Source organism: Pteropus medius, unplaced genomic scaffold, assembly GCF_902729225.1.
Source record: "Pteropus medius unplaced genomic scaffold, Ma_sr-lr_union100, whole genome shotgun sequence".
Lineage (NCBI taxonomy): Eukaryota > Metazoa > Chordata > Mammalia > Chiroptera > Pteropodidae > Pteropus > Pteropus medius.
Genome location: NW_024350323.1, coordinates 366,751 through 385,779, shown reverse-complemented (window position 1 = coordinate 385,779; position 19,029 = coordinate 366,751). Strand labels below are relative to the sequence as shown.

General features: G+C 59.9%; 1 protein-coding gene across 1 annotated transcript; it reads right to left on the bottom strand.

Annotated features, from left to right (window-relative positions):
• Nucleotides 1-2,567: 2,567 nt before the first annotated feature.
• Nucleotides 2,568-15,217, bottom strand: EFNB1 (ephrin B1). The gene is made up of 5 exons (XM_039838962.1): nt 14,296-15,217; nt 5,843-6,120; nt 4,967-5,059; nt 4,643-4,771; nt 2,568-4,487 (listed from the first exon to the last, which is right to left on the bottom strand). The coding sequence occupies exons 1-5, from the start codon at nt 14,421-14,423 to the stop codon at nt 4,072-4,074; spliced, it is 1,044 nt and encodes a 347-aa protein (XP_039694896.1). The 5' UTR covers nt 14,424-15,217; the 3' UTR covers nt 2,568-4,071.
• Between the last annotated feature and the right edge of the window lie 3,812 nt (nt 15,218-19,029).

Genomic DNA, 19,029 nt, shown 5'->3' with positions numbered 1-19,029 from the left:
TGGCCAGCTGTACAGGAGGCCGGCAGCAGATGGGCGAGGAGGGTCCCCAGGCAGGCTGGGGCTGACTCAGCTGGGGTGTCAGTGGGACCGTGACGTGCCCAGGCAGGACAGGAGGCCAGGCAGGCAGGCGGGCCGGATTTCCAAGAGTGATTGATGCCAGGTGTCCACAGAGCAGCGGGGCTCAACCTAGGATCATCCCAGTCGGGCCTGGGTCTCTCTTGGGGTTCTTCGGCCCGCCCTCAGGCCCCTGCCTACAGGCCTCCAGGCCATCCACACCCCTGGTGCCTGAGGGAGGCCTCCTGGGAGCTTAAATGGACCCATACGATAAGTCACAAGAGTCCTGGCCTTCCGGCTCCACAGGGCCTATTCCTTCAGGGAAACTGAGGCCTAGTTAGCACCTGTGCACCTTGGCCTCCTCGGTGATCTGGGCATAGCCGGTGGAGGAAGCCAGGCGGCCCCACCCTCACCTGGGAAGCATCCTCTATTCCTGAGTCACCAGGCACTTGGGCTCAGCTAGGACAGGAAGGAGATCCGAGGGTGGGGCCGGTCTGGGCCTACCGCAGCAGGCTCCCACCTCCTGCCTCCAGCTAGCCAAGCTGAGTCCCTCCCTGACGCGCACAGGTGGGCAGGGAAGTGGGGCAGGGCTCCTGTTCCTCAAGACCCCGGAGGAAGCACACTTGCTCCATCTCACCCGAAGCAGGGCAAGGAGCAGGGGATGGGGCGAGGGAGAACCACCCTCAAGGAACTTCTGTTTGCTCAGGTGTAGTACGAGGCCTGAATGCTAGTGCTCCCATTCACGTGATGTGTGTTCTTGGGCAATAGGGTGTCCCTCGTACGGTCTCCGTTTCCTCATCTCAATCATGAGGCAAAAAAATTCCCCACCGTCCACCCTCACGGGGCAGTTTAGGAAATTCAGTGAGATAATGCGTGTAAAACAATTTTTTTTTAAAAAAGTGGCAGGCACTGTCCAAGTGAAGGGTACTCTGACACAAGGGGTTCCTGAGCAGCACTACGTGGCCAGCACGGCATGGGTACTGAGCTCGAACCAGCGCCGGCCACGGCACCCAAGCCAGGGCAAGTGGGAACAGCCAGTCACAAAACTTCTGAGCTGCTGGAGAGACTGCCCCATGCTTTCCTTCGCCCTCTCCCCCAGATTTTACCTCACACTCCCACAGCTACTCCCCAGGGGCTCTCCAGGAACTCCATCCCCCACCCACCAGTAGGGCAGGGCAGCTGGTATCTTGGGCTGGGCTGGGGACCACCCAAGGACACTCAGTGGGAGAAGTGTGGGAAGGGCTCACCCAACCCAGGTCAGGCTCCATCTCAGTTAGACATCGATCTGGCCTGAACCAGGCCCAGTTGGAGACCCCCGGCCCAGGCCGGGCCCCACTCTGGGCAGGCAGTCAAGCAGCAGAGGCCCCATCTGATCCAGGCACTTCCTTTGGTTAATGAGAAACCAAATAAACAGCCTCTGCCCCAGCTGGCTCCTGGAGCACCCCAGCCGGGCCCAGCCCTGCTCCAGCCCAGCCTCCCTTCCCTCCCCCTGGCCCGCTCTGTGGCTCTTCTCCACCTTCCTTCGCCATGCGCTTCCACTTCCCTCACGGCCCAGCCTGCTCCTTGGCTGGCGCACTGGGGCTTCCCGCACTGGATCACTAACGAACCCTCCCCTTCCTTCCTCCTCCTCCTCCTCTCCTCTCGTGCCTTCTTACCCATTTTTAGCTGCTTGGACCTCGCTTCTCCTCCTCTCCTGACATCTGTCTTGGCCATCTCCACAAGGAGTCCCCCCACAGGGCCTGCAGGCTGCTCCAGGCTGGAGCGCGAGGGCCCGGGCCCTGCCCATCTGCGTCTCTGCCGTGGGACTGAGGCCAAGCCCTCTTCGGAGCCCTCACCACACTCTTCGACCACTGGCCGGGTGCTCGGGGCTCCTCCGGCTTGGGGGCTTCAGCTGCCAGCCGGAAGCACCCAGGTATGCCATGGTGAGGGCACTGATGCCGCCCAGCTGGGCAGACAGGAGATGCAAAGATTCTTCTGGCCGAGAAGTGAACTGGGCAGCCTGAAGCAGCCCCGGGATCCAGGGGGCTGCAGCTGACAGCCAGCTCTTGGGAAGGTATTTCTATCCACCTCCAGGCGTCCTGAGGCAGGGCAGGGCTGGGCCTGCCAGCAGTCCCAGATCTAGTCCCGGCCAGGTGGTGGCAGTGCTTCTGGACACACCCAAGTCCCCATGGGAACACCCTCTCCCCCCTTCACTTTCTCTGGTTGAGTCTAGTGCCAGATTGGGCAGATGCCCATGGCCTCTGCCACAGAGGTGACAGGATGGAGAGGGGGAAATGTTTGCAGGCTCCAGCAGAAGAAGAGAGATAGTTGGCAAGAGAGCAGGAGGGGCATAGGACACTTGAAACATCTTGCTCCACTAGGACAGCCACCCTCTTCCCATACCTGCCCAGCTTGGACACAGGAAATCAATCAATCAATCGATCGATCCATCAATGTCTCTCTCACACGCACTGACATACTCATTCATTCACACTTCATTCTCCAACATCACGACACCATTTTACGCCCATTTCTCCATGTGGTTAAATTTTTTTTTTTTTTTAGTTCTCATTTTTTCTAAGAAAAAAGCAACAAGAAAATAATTCGGAGTTTATACAAAACATCTTTACATTATTTTTTTTTCCAAAAAAGACTAGTATTTACACAAATGGCAACAGAAACAAAAACAAAAACAAAAAACCCTTCCGACTGCCACCTGGAAGGGGCTGGCTGTTCCGCTCCCTCTCCCACCTGGCATTGGGGTAGGCAGCTGGCCAGGCGGCAGTGTGGAGGTGGATGGTGTAAGGCCCAGCTCCTTCCATGGCCACTCTGGGGGCACCGGCAAGGCACACTCAAGTGGCAGTCTGTTAGCAGCCGTGCTGGCAAGGAGCCGGGGTCAAAGTGCACGGCGTGCTGGCCCAGCCCTAGACAGCCTCTTCCTGTTTCCAGGCCCCAGCCCAAGATTGGGGGCCAACGAGAGCTGGGTTGTGGGGGCACCCACCTGTGCTAGAGCCCAGAAAAGGAGCAGGCCACCTGGCCATATACCCGCTTAGGTCTCTGCCCTGGGCCTCTGTCTCCCCACCAGGTCGAAGGGGGCCAAAGGTGAGGAGAGAACAGGGCGGAGGGGAGGGGGAAGTCCCAGCTCTGCAGGGCAAATAGCCACCTGGGCACCTCACCTCCCTCCACCCCCCATGAGGTCATCTGCCTGCAGCAGCTCTCCTGTTCCCCAGGCAACAGCCAATTAAGACGTTAATTACCGTGAGAGTGAGGGAGGCAGGAGATGCCCAAGAATCCCACAAGGAAGGGATTTTTTTTTTTTGGTGGAAGGGTGGCAGCCACTACCCCATTGCCAAGATCAGCTTTGTAACAGGAGGGTCAGGAGGGGAGGGTGAGACACCTTGCCTAATGTACTGCCTTCCCTCATAGGCAAGAACAGCTCGACCTGTCCCCCCCCCACCCCCACCCCCAGACACAAATACCAAGGAGTTTATAAAGAAATGCCATCCTAAGCTTCCCCGCTGGCTACATCCTGCCCCGGCCCTTATGAGCATCACAGGGCTCAGAAAGCTCAAGCCTGGAGGGCATGGTCATTTTCCATTTTTCTTCAAAAAACAGATGCAAATGAGTTGACAAGCTAAAAAAAAAAAAAAAATGAACACAAAACATTAAAACAGTGATGAGGGGAAGTAGTGGACAAGAAGTCAGTCCTGGGAAGGGGAAAAGGGGCGAGGGGGGCAGGGCCCGGGGGCCATCTCCTGCCTGCTGTCCATCAGCGTCCAACCCTGCCCTCCAAGAAGGGGCACCCCCGCAGAGCCCAGAGGCCTGGCCAGAGGGGGAAGGCACAAGAGCATGGGGGCTGGGGGCACGAGCACCCCCTACAAAGCCCGGGGGCAGGGCAAAAGGGGGATTATAAAAGCCAAGAAACTACAAAACTAAATACAAAGGTGGGCACAGCTGGCAAGGGGAGGGGCGTGGGGAGGAAGGAGAGTCGCGCGGTCCCGGCGAGTGTCCCTCAGGGCCCGAGGCCGCTCCGGGCTCTCAGACCTTGTAGTAGATGTTCGCCGGGCTCTGCGGTGGCATCTCCTGGACGATGTAGACGGGGTGCCCGTAGTCCCCACTCACCTTCTCGTAGTGGGGGCAGTAGTTGTTCTCTGTAGTCCGTAAGGGGATGATGATGTCGCTGGGCTCGGTGCCCGCCGTGCCACTGCCCCCCTTGGGACTGGCCAGGGTACTGAGCGAGAGGGCGGGCGCCCGCTGCTGCGTGTGCTTGCGGTGCCGCTTCCGCAGCTTTAGTAGCAGAACCGTCAGGAAGATGATAATGAGCAGGAAGATGACGCAGCCAGCGCCGACGGCCGCAAACAGTGCCACCTTGGAGTTGAAGAAGCTGTCAGGGTCCCCGCTGCTGCCTCCGCTGCTCCCGCCTGGGGGACTCTTCTCTTCCTGGTTCACAGTCTCTGAAGGGGGTAAGTGGGGGAGGGGAGTCAGGCAGGCCTCCCGGGCACACAGAGCAGACCTCAGGCTGCGCCCCGTCCTGCCTGTCTTCGGAGACAGGGCCTGAAAGGTCGGCGAGGAATGGCCTCTGCCCTCTGGGAGACACCTGTGCACTCACCATGCTTGCCATCGGAGTCACCCACGGAGCCCCGACCTCCGGGGGTCTGTGTGCCCGTCTTGACAGTATCATCTGCCTCCTTGCTGGGCCGGCTAGTAGTCAGCTGTTCAGGCGTCACAGCGTTGGGGTCTGTGAGTGGGAGAGGCCAGGTGAGGGGGAGGGATCGGTGCCTCAGCCATCTAACTTGCACCAAGAATGGCCTATGCACCGGACCTCGGATCTTCTAATCCTGTCGCTCCCTCCCCTACCCGCGACACACCCACATGCACTCAGGGACATCTGTGGCAAAGGCCCAAGTGGGGGGCCCTCAGACAGGGCACTCACCTTGCCCGACCTTCATGACAATCTTCATGGTGCGCGTGAGGCACACACCTCCCTCCCGGTTCTCCAGTCCCTCGAGGCTCCCATTGGATGTAGCTGCAGCAAGAGCCCAGAGCAGTCAGGGGGAGAGAAAGGCCGCCCGCATTACCCAGAAACCGTAGCAGCAGCTTAGCCCATTGGGACAGAACTGGGAGGCGGGGAGTGGCCAGCAGCCCCCACCTACCTGTGAGCCCTTCTACCTCTCTCCCTCCCACAGCAACAGAGCCGCCAGCCGGCCCTGCCAGCCTGGCCTGGAACTAGCCCCTCCCCCAAGCTGCTGCTCCTCTGTCATGACCCCGGCCCTTCTTTCTCAGTGGACACTGAGATGTGTCTTCTCATTGGGTGATGTTGCTTAGAGACAAAGCAATCAGAACTGGCATTGTGAGAGAGACTTCTACACAGACTGGAAGGAACCCTGGACCGGGAGTCAGGAGAACTGGGCTGGAGTCCCAACCCTCTCCCCGACTCCCCGGATGATCTAGGACAAGAAGCCCCTTCCCCTCTTGGGGCCTCGGTATCCCGGGAAGAGAAAGGCTGAACAGCTGGCTGATCCCAAAGGGCTCTGCCAACTCTGCCATTCCGAAGATTACATTTCAGGTGGGCAAAGAGATTAAAAGAGAGAGCACCACAAATTGGAGTCCTCTCCCACCCAACTCCTTGAGCCAAGGCAAGCTGAGGAATGTACGGGTCGGAATCCGAGGCCAGGCTGCGAGGACAGCATGCCAGTCTTCAGAGGGGACCAGATCAGGCGGGGCCTGAACTGTGTGTAGTCTCTACGCACTACTGAAAAGCCGCTGTGCCCCAGAATGGGAGAGAACCACACGACGGGCAGGGACTCACAGGTAATGTAGTAATCATGGTGCTTCTTGAACTCCAGACCCATGTAGTTGGGGCTGAACTCCTGGAACTTGATGGTGAAGCGAATCTCCTGCTCTGGCTTATTGCAGGTGACCAGCACATTGGGGTCGAGCACGGTGCTGCAGGCAGCTGCCTGTTCAGGCCTCACCAGATATAGCTTGTAGTACTCATACGGCCGCCCTGCTTCTGCCCGTGGACAGATGATATCCAGTTTGTCTCCAATCTTTGGGTAGATGACCAGGCCCTTCCCGCTCAGGAACCTGTCCAGAACGGAAGAGAGGGTCAGCCTCACAGTTGATGCCCCAGGCCACCGCCCCCCCACCCCCGCCCCCAGCCAGGGTGCTAGACAATGAGGGCTGGGCTGGGCCTCCCAAGTGGAGATAAAAGGAACAGGAATTCTGTCCTTCCTCCATCCTCGGGCTGGGGGTGGGGAGAGAGAACCACACTGCCAACAGGGTGTGGAAGGGGTGGCCCATGGGCAAGGCTGCCAGGCTTTGACTGCTCGGCAGGGTGGGGCACTGCCTAGCTGGGGGAGCCCTTTGTCCTAATGTGGCATTTCCGCAGGGGGCTGACGTGGCCAATGGGCTGGGTACCAAGGTGTGAGGCCTGCGCTGCCTGGAGGTGGCGGCCCTGTCCTCCTCCCGGCACCGTCACACTCACATCCCTTCACAGCCACTGCTACCACCTGCTCTGCACATGTCTGTATGCACACATGCACATGTGCGTGCGTGCACACGCACAAGCCCACACATGCCTTAGCCACCAACCCCGCAGGCTGAGGGAGCACAACCTGCCTGGGACCCACGTCTTCTCCCCCATCCTTACTAATATTCCACATGATGGGAAGATACGGACGGACAGGCATCGCCTAGAGCCCAGGGGTAATGGGCACAGTCTCTGCCCAGGTGCTGCTCCACACAGTCCTCCGCACTCTCCACTCCCATGGCCCGGTGTCCCACTAGGACGCATCTCACCCACACCATGCAAGAGCCTGAATCCCCAAACATGACCAGGCTCACTCCTAAGAAGAACAGAGGGAGGGGAGAAGAAGCCAAAGCAGAGACAGTAGATCATATAATACGAGGCCCCGGGAACCTCTGTCATCCGTGTTCTGATGCCCCCACCTCCACACCACCTCTGCTCCAGGTCCTGAGAGCAGATGGACAAATGCCTTCGGAGCCAGGTTTCTCTTCTATGCCAGGAGAACAGCACTGGGGAACAGCACGAGGAGCGAAGCTGCCCAGGACCATCTCTTCATATCACTGTGTCCTTGCCTAAGCACACAGTAAGAAATTGGTGCTCCGTTGGCCGCATCTGAGCCTAGGAGGGCTGGAGCTGGGAGCAAGGCCATGTAGGAGAAACCAGACAGACTTTGGAATCAGACACACAAGGCCCTTTCTGGGTCTATGACCTTGGATGAGCTGCCGAATCTCCCTCAGCTTCTGTATCCTCCCTTACAAACTCGGGGGGGGGAGGGTAAGAGCCCGTGCCCCCAGAACGTAGAGGAGAGATGCCATGCCATAGGCAGAGTACCTAACACACAGTAAGCACTCAACGCGTCTGACTCCTGCTTAGAAATTGTCTAGTCTGCCAAGAGGCAGGGGGCCAGATACTGACACCAAGTACCGATAAGCCCAGCCTTGGAAATAGAAAGAAATGATGTGGCCCCATCGTCAAGGATTTTACTGTCCGGTGTGTGTCAGAACAGTAAACGGCCCGTGCTCTAGCAATACAGCGCCAGGCTATCTGTGGGTCATGTGTGAGGAGAGCGGTTCAGACGGCAAGGGCTGGAGGCAGTGAGAGGAAGCTCATGTGACAAGATGGTTAGACACGGCTCAACAAAAGGAGGGGGCTGAAAGTGGCTCCTAGGTGGCGAATAAGAAGACAACGTACAGCAAGAGCGGACAGAAGTGTCTGGGACACAAAATGGAGGCCACTGACTGGCCCGGGGCCTGGCAAGGGCGAAAGAGGTAGAAAAGCCTCAAGGGTCACAACCTGCAGTATGGGGTTCCTCGCACTGGGGACAGACCTTGGGCTGAAGGCGGTGCTTCAAGAGAACAAAGGCGACAATGGAAGAGTTCACGGTCCTCACCCAAAGGTAGGAAATGACAGGCAAGGAGATGAAGGTGATGAAGGTGATGAAGAAAGGTGTTGAGTGATGCTCCTGCCATCTTGCTGTGCGGGTGGGTAAAAGCTAAAAGGAGCTCTCCCCCATGGCACCTGACCTTACCAAACCCCAGAATGCCAGAAAGGAAGCAGGCGTAGGATGGAGGCCAGCACAAACATTGAAGGGAGAACACCCCCACCCTACGCACCATAAAAAGTCAAGTTTTCCCAAAGCCTCTGGCATTCCAAGGCATGCTGCACTTTCCAGTCCTCACACTGGTTCCATCTAGACAGCAGGACTAGACAACTTCCAACATTGAGGTAGAAGGAAGCTTCGAGACCCATCAAGTCCGGGCTCTTCTTGTGGGGGAATGAGAGATCAAGTGGACATTTCCATTGAGGAAAGGTGCCCAGAGCTGACAAGAGGACCCCAAACTCACCCAGGATGTTAACCCCTGGGGGTCTAAGGAGACCTAAACTCTTGCAGAGCTGCACCTCAACTAGAGGAGACAGCAGGTACACAGACAGCATGCAGAGGGGTACGGGCCAGCTCAGCCTTCTAACCCCCTGGCCCTGGCTTACTCACCAGGGTGCCCGTCTGTCCTGTCGCCACTCAGGCTCTGGAGCCCTGCAATTGGAACACAGGGCTTCCGGCCACTCGGGGTTCTACCTGGGACCCAGAGACATGGAGGAAACAGATGTCTACACAGTGGGTGGGGCAGGGGAAGAAGGGAACACTATTACCACCCCCCCACGCCCCTCCGACTCTCTTCGACCTCGGTGAACAGACTCATAAATATTTATTAGTTCATTTGCATGGCAGCTGGCAAAGGGAAACTCACCTTCCCCTAAAGCGTAGAACAGAGAGGGGCCTGAGGAGACCTGCCTTCTCTGACCCCGCGTCCCCATAACGGCGCGTGGTCAGCACGTTTCCCACCATGGGAAAGGCTGCTTCTTGGCCAGTGAGAAGCCCAAGAAAGCAGCAAGGGGCCACGAGGGGTAGCTATGTAGCCAGTAAGGGTGAGGCCCCGAAGCCTGAGACGACATGTGGCCCGGTACAGGGAACCCTGCAGGTCTCGCTTCACACCCACCTGGTTTGGAGTACAGGCAGCAGACGAGGAGGAAGAGACTGACCCCAAGTTAAACTTTTTATCCCCTACTTTTCAAACAGTACTCCTGCCCCCATTATAGAGGCAAGCGTTCCTGCCCGGGGCCACCCCCAGACAAAGCCCTTTTCTGGAAACTAAGGGGATTGACATGGCCCAGCAGGAAGCCTGAAGCAGGTCGCCATGGTAACCCCTGAGGCCTTCCCTCCTTAGCCTCTGATGGCCCTGGGACCCCAGAGAGCCACCCCAGGGAGTAAAAGGACTTGGGGGAGGCAGCCTGAGTGGTCCAGCTCTGGCGTTGGGCCTGCCTTTCCCCCTGCACCCTAGCCTGAGTTTCTGTCTCAGGAGCAGTCACTTAGCTTACAAGTACCACCATGACTGCTAAAAGGGATCCAGGGATAGGAGAAGCCTGAAGGGTCTGGGACAGCGGCCTCCGAGGCCCCGGACTGGTCAGAGGCCATCTGCCCCCTGCTCCTTTTGTCCAGCTGAGGCCAATCCACCCATGCATGCACTGTCTCTGGCGGGTCTATATTTCCTTTCTTTTCACACTTCCCTCAGGCTCTAGGAGCTGTGGTCAGAGAGTGGCTGAAGGGACAGCCTGGTCCCAGGTCATGCTAGTCCAAAGCCGGTAGAAGACTCCAGCCACAGCCTTGCTTGGGGGACCCCAGCACCACTGCGCCCATACCCCAAGGATGGCAGGGCCAGTGGAAGACAGACCCCAAGCCAGAGCTCAAGTCTGCTCTCATCCCAGCAAGGGTGGGGAGCCCCCAAATTAAAGGCTCCTCTTTCACTCCCCCAGCTCCACCCAGCCCCTGAGGCGGCAGGAGCAGGCCTGGCGTGTCCCAGCAGTGCCCGCCCAGGCGTGGGTGGGCAGGAACAGCAGCTGGGTCTTGGCACACGCACAGCACTGTCGGAGGCAGGGAAGCCAGGAGAGTCCCAGAGGAAGTCACCCTCCCCACCTACACTGGACTATGCCCTCCTGTCTGCCCCACCTGGCCAACGCTAGGATCCACTGGGAGCTTAATGCTCCTGTCCTCATGTCTGCTTTCTGTGGTGTCCCCGGGAAGGAGATTCCTGGCCCAGAGAGGAAGCAAAGGTTCTGTTCAGAGCTCGGCATGGACAGTGCCAGGTAGCGATGGCTGCCTCTAATTCAGGTCACCTGAGTAGGCTGCCATCTGAGGTAGGCCTAGCGAAGGCGAAAGGGAGGAAGTCAAAGCACTGCTCATCCCACGCAGGCTGGGCCTGAGTCACAAGGACAGATGCACACACACCTGTGAGGTGAGAGGGGAACCCAGGGGCAGGGAGCCAGCATGTCTTCCCAAACTCCACCCCGAATTCCTGTCTCTCTCGGAGTCCGAGGCAGCGGGGCGGCACGGACAGAAAGGGACATAGCACAGCTCTACCCCTCCGGGCTGACTGACCTTAGACGAGTCACTTCCCCCTTCTGGGCACATGCCTCCTCATCTGACAAACGGGGGCGATTCCAACGTCCCAGGGCTCGTGGGAACACCCGGTGAGCTCACATATAAGGTGACTTTTTGAGTGGCAAGGTGCTGCCTGACTGTTAGCACGCGAAGCACAGTACAGTTTAGAAATAAGATGCTTCGAGTCTTGCCTTCTATCCCTCCCACCGAAAATGACTACCATACCAACACGCCCAGGGGCACTGCTGTGGGGCACAGGGCAAGGAACCCCGAATGTGTCTGATGAGCATTCCTCCCACCTCGGCTTCCCTAACGATCACAAGGTGGACCCTCCCTCAAACCTGGCATTCCCATGGCAACCGGCAGCCTCCCGGCTGGCCTGCCCTTTCCATAGTCCCAACCCCGGGAAACCATGATGCCCGGTAGTACCCAGGGCCCTCCTGTCTTCGCCTACTGTGAGGTGAGGCAGTGGAGGGCCTGAGGGGAGGAAGGGAACCCTTGGTTCAACTCCACCCCAGCCTCACGGGGTCCTCGGACTGACTGGCCGCGGTTGGGGGTGGGGAGGGAGGGGAACAGGGAAGTCTAGGAGCTGCCAGGTTCCCAGCACTGTCAGGCCCCCACCTGTGGCCAATCAGCCACAGAGTAGAGGAGGTCAGGTCCCCAGCCGCCCCGGAAAAGGGCCCCCTGAGCTGGCCTCCCCAGGACCGTGAGCTGGAACAGCTGTGAGGGGGCTGGGGACAACACTTTGGCTTACAGCAGGCAAGCCTGGGTTGGGGTCTGCAGCTGCCCCCACCCATGCTGGATGGAGTCAAGGGTCCTGGACGGGGAGCTGAGCCTCCCGCCCCCACCCCTTGGAGGGAAGGCGTAATGTGATCTGAGGCACATCCCCACTCCCCGGAGGTGGGGGAACCTGAGTGGGGGGCAAGAAGGGGTCAGAGTGGGACTGAGAGACTGAACTGCGGCAGCTGGACTTGGCTGAGAACTCAAGTGTGAGGCTGCCGGCCGCCCCCCAGCTCTCGGGGAAGGGGCCGTGAGGGTCGCCCCTGGGACTCTCTTCCATCACAGCCCCCCACCCAAACCGGCTCCTCAGCTCCCCACCCTGCGCTCATTGGACAAAGCTGACGAGAGGGGCCGACGAGGCAGAAGCTCTTGTCAGCCAGAGACCACCACACCGGGAGGACCCAGTGCCAATTTGGGAAAGAGGCCGGAGTCTTGAGCTGGCCCTTCCAGCGCCCTTCTCTCGGTCAGGACTGGGGTGCGCCCCGGAACCTAGAAATGTTCCCCCGGCCCCGCCACTTCTTTATTTTGATTTTTTTCCCCAAGGAGGAAGCAATTAAGCAGGGTTTCTAAGTGCGGGGAGACTGGGGAGGGGGGGCGGGTTGCCAGCCCCTGACAGGGCCCGAGAAGAGAGACCAAAAGCCGGGAGGAAGAGGGGAGGGAAGAGAGAAAATGAGCCTGTGAGGGAGAGCACAGGCATGTGCGAGAAACAAAAGGACTTGAGAAAAAGAGGCAGAGAGTGACTGAGAGTGAGAGGGGGTGTGAGAAAGAGGGAGAGCGGCCGAGCCTGGCCAGACTGGAGGTGAGCGCGGCTCTGAGGGGGCAAGGGCCAGCCACCGGGGACCTGAGATGGACAGCCCGGCCCGGGGCGGAGAGGGAGCCAGGCAGAGCGACACTGTTTATTTGAAAGGCCGTGGCAGCCCGAGGGTTGGGCGCGGTGGCGGAGAGGGCCCCCAAAGCTCTGGCCGAGCACAGGGCAGTGCGTCCCTCCATGGCAGCTGCCTTCCAGACCCCTGAGAGCAGATGGGACTGAGGGGGCCCCGCGGGGCACCAGGCCCAGTCCCCAAGCATCCAAAGGACCTGCTCCATAATAGGACGGAATTCGAACAGGTCTGGCCGAGTCCTCAGCTATCACCCCCACCCCCAGGTTGCCTGCCCTCAGCTTGAAGAGGATGTGAGAACGGAGCGGAGACGGGGCTGGGGGGTGGGGGGTGGCTGGGTGGGATCATGCCTCAAAACCTCTGTAACTGGTCCAACAGAGCACTAAAGGCTCGAACACAAAAGGGGAGCTCAGAGAGATCTCGTTTCTCCCAGCTGCCCCACACACAACTCTGCAGGAGGGCTCCCTTCCAGCTGTGGAGCTGCATGCTATCTCTGGTTAGAGACCCGAGAGAGCAATTAGGTCACTCCCATGAGCCCCTGTGATGGGCTACCTCCAGCGGCTTTCAGCTCTCCCGGCTCAAGAGGCATTTCCAGCCTCCACCCTTACTGGGGGCACTGGGCACTTCACAACCTTCCCGCTGGGCCCAGCAGCCCGGGGCCCCCCAGATCATTTTGGGTCCCTACTGTTAGGAGAGCACTGAGCCCGGTTTGGCCTCTGGGTGGAGGAGAAATTCCTGCCCACCCCTTTCCTGTAGTGAGGTGGAGCCCTCTCCCCTGACCCCGCTTTAGCCACCCCACCGATCAGTAACCAGGACCCTACCTTAACCCAAAGAGAAGAGAGCTAAAGAAGCCGCCTTCTCCCACTCCAGGGCTGAGAGGTGCAGTGTCCCTGGGACCTCAGAGGCCGAGGCAGGCAGGAGCCCGGGAAGTTAGCGGGGAGCCCAGGAAGAGTGAACAGGAAGAGATTCCAGACAGGGCAGGCCAAGGCCCCCCATTTTCCAACTAAGCGGGGGTGTCTGCACACTGCCGGGACCTCCAGAAAACAGGAAGGAAGAACAATTTTGACCCTGGGTTCCAACCCGAGTCCTGGATGCCAAAAGAGAGAAAGGTCCAGAGGTCACCATACAGCCCCAGCGACTCCCCAGGAACAGCCCAGAAACCAGTGAGCCTCCGCCCTGAAAGGTGTGTGTGCTGCTGGGGGCTGGGGCCGGGGGGTGTGAAGGGGAAGTATCTCTCCACATAGCTGCTCCCCAAACCCTTGGGGAAAGCTAAGCACAGCTCTCCAGTCTGAGGGACAGGGTGTGGGGGGGCCAAGGACCGCCGGGGCAGGAATCCTTCACTCCCCAGCCACCTTCCTCCCGGCCTGGGCCGCCCCCTCCAGCCCGGAAAAGTTCTCGAATCTCAAGCCACAGGCGTGCCCACTTGACTCCCCCGACGGGCGCTGGACCCAACCCCCACCCCTCCACAAACCCTCCCTCCCACCTGCCCCTCCGCCGCCTTGTGAGCTGGGAGCGGAGCCCGCCCTTCCAAGGCCGGGCAGGGAGAAAAGGGGGGTAGAAGAAGAGACGGCAAAGCGAAAAGCTAGGGAGCCGAGCAGGAGAGAAAGAGAAATGAAAATGGGACACTCCCGAATGGGGATACGGGCGCTGCCACGCGCCCGAAACGCGGGCTCCCGCGCCGCGGTCCGTTCACAGCTACGCAAACGAAGAACCAGTGTTCCAGCCTCATCCCCCCGCCCGGGTCAAGCTCGCCCCCCGAGAGGCTCTGGGCGAAAAGCGCCACGTTCCCAGGGGCCCCAGGAGGGGCTGCGTTCTCCCCCGCACCGCGCTCTCGGGTGCGCTCCGGAGCGCCCGGACTCCCAGCTCTGCCTGGCGCGACCATCTCCACTTGATCCGGGACGTGTGGAGGAGAGGGCCGGCCAGCCGCGGGGTCACAACCCAGCCGAGTACCCCCACCCCACCCCGCCGCGCCCTGCCCCGCCCGCCCGCCCGCCCGCAGGAAGACACACTCGAGAAAGCCAGGGACAAAATGGGGCGCCGCTCCTCTCGCGAACACCTCCCCGCTCGCGCTCGGGGGCGCGCGGCCTCACCCCGGAGTCCCTCCCACTACCCCCAGGGACCTGAGCAGATAAGTTACTCACTTGGGGTTGAGGGAGCTCCAGGACACAGGCTCCAGGTTCTTGGCCAGCGGCGTGGCAAGCCGGCACAGCGCCAACACGACCATCGCCACAAGCCACTTGCCGAGCCAACGCTGCCCAGGCCGGGCCATCTTCCCGGGAGCAGGCTGCAGTTCGGGATCCCCTGGCGCCTCCTCAGCAAAGATCGCCTCGTCTTCCCGTGCCGCGCTGCGCTCCGACCGCTCAGGCGCCCATCCTCCGCGGCCGCCGGCCTTGAAGTGCTTCCCAACCGCCGGCTTCGGTGTCGCTCTTCTCCTCCCGGCCGGCCAGGAGGACTCACTGGGCAGCCGTCCCCAACCCGGGCATGGGCTGAGGCCTCCGAGGGCTCGCTCTCCTGGCCTCTCCGCCGCAGCAGACGCGACGGGGGCTCTGCGCCCCCGGGTGCTCCTGCCTGATTCCGCTATGCTCCCCGAGGCTAGTGGGGACTGCGCGCCCTTTCCCGGACGGGGTCTCACCGCTGGGGGCACAGTGGCCGCCCCGACGCCTCGACCGTCCCGGGATTTGCGCCCCTCGGAAGAAGTGGGAGTCTCCCTACAGCCCGAGCGCGGTCCTGGGGCTCCCGCCTGGGTCGCCCTGGCACGGGTTCCGTTCCTCCAGGCCACACTGGGACTCCAGGCTGCGCGCCCCCCGACAGCTTCCACTTCAGCGCGCGCCCCGCTCGATGCAGTTACAAAAGCGAGGAGATGCGGCCGAATGAGCCAGTCCCATCAGTTTGTGTCTCTGAAGCCTCGGCCGGGTGGCCCGGCAGTCGTGTCCCCAAGTCCTAGCTCCCCGGCTATTGCGCCCGAAGGTCTGCGGCCAGTGCGAGCTCACACACCTCCCACTGCTGTCCAGCGCGCATAGACTCCCTCCGCGGCCGCTGAGCTGTCTACTCCCCTGCTCAGGCGAACGCAAGGCCAACCCTGCTGCTTTTAGCCAATAGCAAGCTCTGTCACGGGGTCCTTGCCCCGTACCACGCCCCCAGAACAGGAAAGAGGCGGAGCTTCAGGGAGCTCTTAAGGACGCCGCGCTCTCGATGGCACCAATCTCAGTGTGCGGCTCGTGCGGTTAGGGGTGGGTCCCGCCTAGTCCGGTTCCCAGAGCGCTCACCCCGTGGGAAGTTGGCGCTACGGTCGTTGTCGGCCTCCCCTCCTCCTCACGCGCCGGGTCAATACTCCGGCCCACCGACCTGGGCCACACAGGCCCTGTCACAAGTATCTCGGGAAAGTAGGACTTCCATCGTCTCTTTACACACACGGGCCCTGAAGTCCTGCTCTGTGCTCAGCTCTGTGGCACAGATAGCCTGCTCGCTCCCGGGCCCGTCTCACGTACCGGCCTGGCGGCCTTTCCTCCTTCCGCCTTCGCAACGTAGTGTCCGCTTGCACATGGACCCGGAGCCCTGAACACACAAACGGATAGCGGTGGATGGTGGACACTCAGAGGGGTTAAGTACGGTATCGGTGGTGGGGGTGGGAGAGTTGAGGTTTTCGGCCCTAGGGAACAAGCCCTCGGAATTTCACATTTGGGGGGAGAGACTTGTGGGACCCCCAGGAGCCCAGATTAAGAGTTCTTGTCCTGTCCGAAGGCGCAGGCAAGGCCTCGGGACAGGCCAGCGGGGAGGAGAGGACACCTCGAGGGCAAAGAGTTGAAAAGGCGCAGGGCAGGCGCCTTTTGTAAAAACTAAAGCAGGCGCCCCAGCCCGGAGACACCGGACTCCGGCCCCTCCCGACCTCGCCATCTGGGTCTTTGTCTCCCAGCCCTGGCCCATTCTCCCCGCCCTTCCTCGCTTCCTTGCTTATAACTTTGGCTCCATCCCATATCTCAGACCCTCCCGGTCCGACCCGCTCTCCCTGGTCGGACCCCAACAGATGCACCCACGTGCTAATGTCTCCCCCTACCGTTCTTTTGTGGCGCTGCGGGCGCCTGGCACGAACGGTGCTCTCACTGAACAGGAGCGTGGCACACGCAAGCCTGGCACACGCGCTCGAACACAAGACCCGGGACAGGCATGGTGGCCTTGGCGAGAACCGCGGCCCAGTATGGGGAGGATGGGAAAGCACAGGAGGAAGATCTGGGTTTGGGGTTGGCTTTGGGGCCTGCCGAGAATATAAAGTCTCCTTGCTGTTTCTTCTCGGAGATAATTCAGCGAGGAACGTCCCTCAGTTGCTCTCCCATTTGTGCGCTTTCCTGCCTTTATCGCGCTCAAGTAGGAGGTGGAGCTGCCGAGTGTCTCACTGGATTCTCCGATGGCCTCTTTGGCTGCAGAGTGGATCTCTAATTGCGGGAAAATAAAAAAGAAAAAGCCGGACCCCTCCTATTTTCAGAGACAGGGCCCCCAGAGGGAGAGGGGTCTGGGTGGAGTCTATCGGCTCCCAGCTGGACCCCTTCTGGAGGTGTGAGAAAGAAGAGACGAGAACAAGGTGCAGAGATACCAATACCGCAGCTTGGAGACTCGGATACCCGGATGCGGGGCAGGATATCCACACCTGAGCAGAAAGCAACTTGCCACTTACTGGGCGCACACTCTGTGCCAAGAACTGTTAGATGCATTTCCTTTCGCAACCCTTTGAGATTAGTTCCACTGTCTCCATTTTTATGTAAGGGGGAAACTAAGGCTCAGGGAGGAGACACGACTCATCTGAGGTCACCCAGCTGATCAGGGGTAGAAGCGGGATTTGATCCTCGGGGTTATGTGTCTCCAAAGCCACGCCCATCCCCCCTCTACCATACTGACTTGCCACATTCTCAGGCCCTTCTGGCTTCCTTACTGACTTGATTCGTTCCTGGTTTAAAAGCCGGTTCGTGCTTGGAAAGCAGCGGCCTCCGCATGAACACGACCCGACTCATCACTGACAGTCCTCCAAGAGGTTGCCAGGCCTGGGAAAGGGAATCTGTGTTCCCGGCCACATCCTCAAATGCCTGGCTAAAATCACCTCCGCCAACCCCAGAACCAGTCTCGCATTCCACCATCGACCTGCCCAGTGCCCCTCGGGAGGCAAGCTCCAGACCAGGTGGAAGATGGGGGAACGAGGCTATGCTTCTAGGCTGGGGAAACCTGGGAAGAGAAGCAATTCCTGAGTGTGCCAACACCTAATCTTCGGTGGGGTGGGCAGCAGAGGAAATAGACGAGAACCCCACGTCTCAGCCTGCTGCACACACTGGTCACACCTGGTCACGGCACAGACTTTCTGCCTCGACCTGTCTGCCCCAGCGACAGGGGTCTCAGTAGCAGGACTGGGACACCTCTCTGCCATAGCCAGGGCTGCTCACTCTGGGCCCCCACCTCCTGCCCACCCTAGCAGGGCCTCAGATGTAGTGATGCATGCCCCTGAGCCAGGGGCAAGGGAGCCGGAGAGGAAGCCAGGGCCCGTGGGGGAGGGGGGGTCCTCTCATATCCAAGCTCTCAGGTTGCGAGTCCACTCATGCTTCCTGGGTCTGCCCTGGTGATCCGCAGAGGAGGCGCAGCAAGCCCTGCCTTCAAGGAGCTCCAAGCAGACGAAAAATCACTATGTGGGGGCCTCCTGGACCCAGGGTACAGAAGACGAACAGGCCTGTGCAGGAGGCCTCGGGCATTGCACAGCGAGCTCAGCTCCCCACAGCCACGGGAGGCGGGGGGTACAAACTTCTGAGCCACAGATTTCACTGCTTCTCAGCTGTGTCTCCTTAAGCAAGTCGCTTTACCTCTGTGTGCTTCAGCTAACTCGCCTGTAACCTGGAGACCATGGCTCCTTCACAGAGCCCCCGTAAGGAGTCAATGAGATAATGCACATAAAGGGTTTAGCATCATGCCTGGCCTGCCGTGGTACTTACTAAATGGAAACTATTATTCCTCGACAGGGCCTCCCGCCGAGACACCCTCATTCCTGGGCATACCCGTTCTCACCCGTTCACACGCACAGTTTTCAGCCACTCTGGTGGTCCCACATACGTACATAGTCACACAAAGGTTCTCGGTCTTTCTCACCCACCCACTCATGCAGCGCCAGGTGGCAAGCCTGGTTCCCGTCCTCGTGGAACATAGAATCTAACCCGCATGTTTTCCTGTGTCACTGTCACGTACTCAGGCATGAACATACACCCTCTCGATTTCTGGGTCCTTGTCCTTGACCTCTCTCCGGCTGCCTTGCACTCTGAGACAAGTGAAGGGACCGAACTCGCCTAAAGCCACGCAGCCAGGAAGCGGGGAAGTCAGGATTCAGACCTGGGCTATTTGGCTGCATGATACAAGCTTCTACTCATGACTGCATGGAGATATCCCCGAGCTCTGGAAAGGAGTAGGCACCGAGGGGTGGGCCTAGCATGCCAAAGGGCAGGAGAGCAGAAGCCCGCTCTGAGGCCCAGGGCAGTGCCAGCTGGGACAAGACGGCAAGGCTAGCAGCCGTCTCTCCTAGTCATCTCTGGCCTGCCCTAGGTCTGTCCCCTCAAAGACCCGCCGCCTCCGCCCGTGCCCTCCTCACAGGCACACACGCTCACCCCTTCAGGGAGGGGGAGGGCTCTGTTTCTTGATCACCTACCGTGTGCCAAGCGCTGTAGCTGGATACCGTAGTGTCACCTCGGGTGCTCTGTTATCTTTACATACTTCTCGCAACGTGCCTGAGGTTGATGTTGAGAGGCCTATTTTACAGATGAGCGAACTGAGGCTCCAGGCACAATCTCGCTGCATCCCCTGACTCGCCAACCTCAGCCTGCAAAGCCCTCTCTTGCCCAGTCAGCTTATTC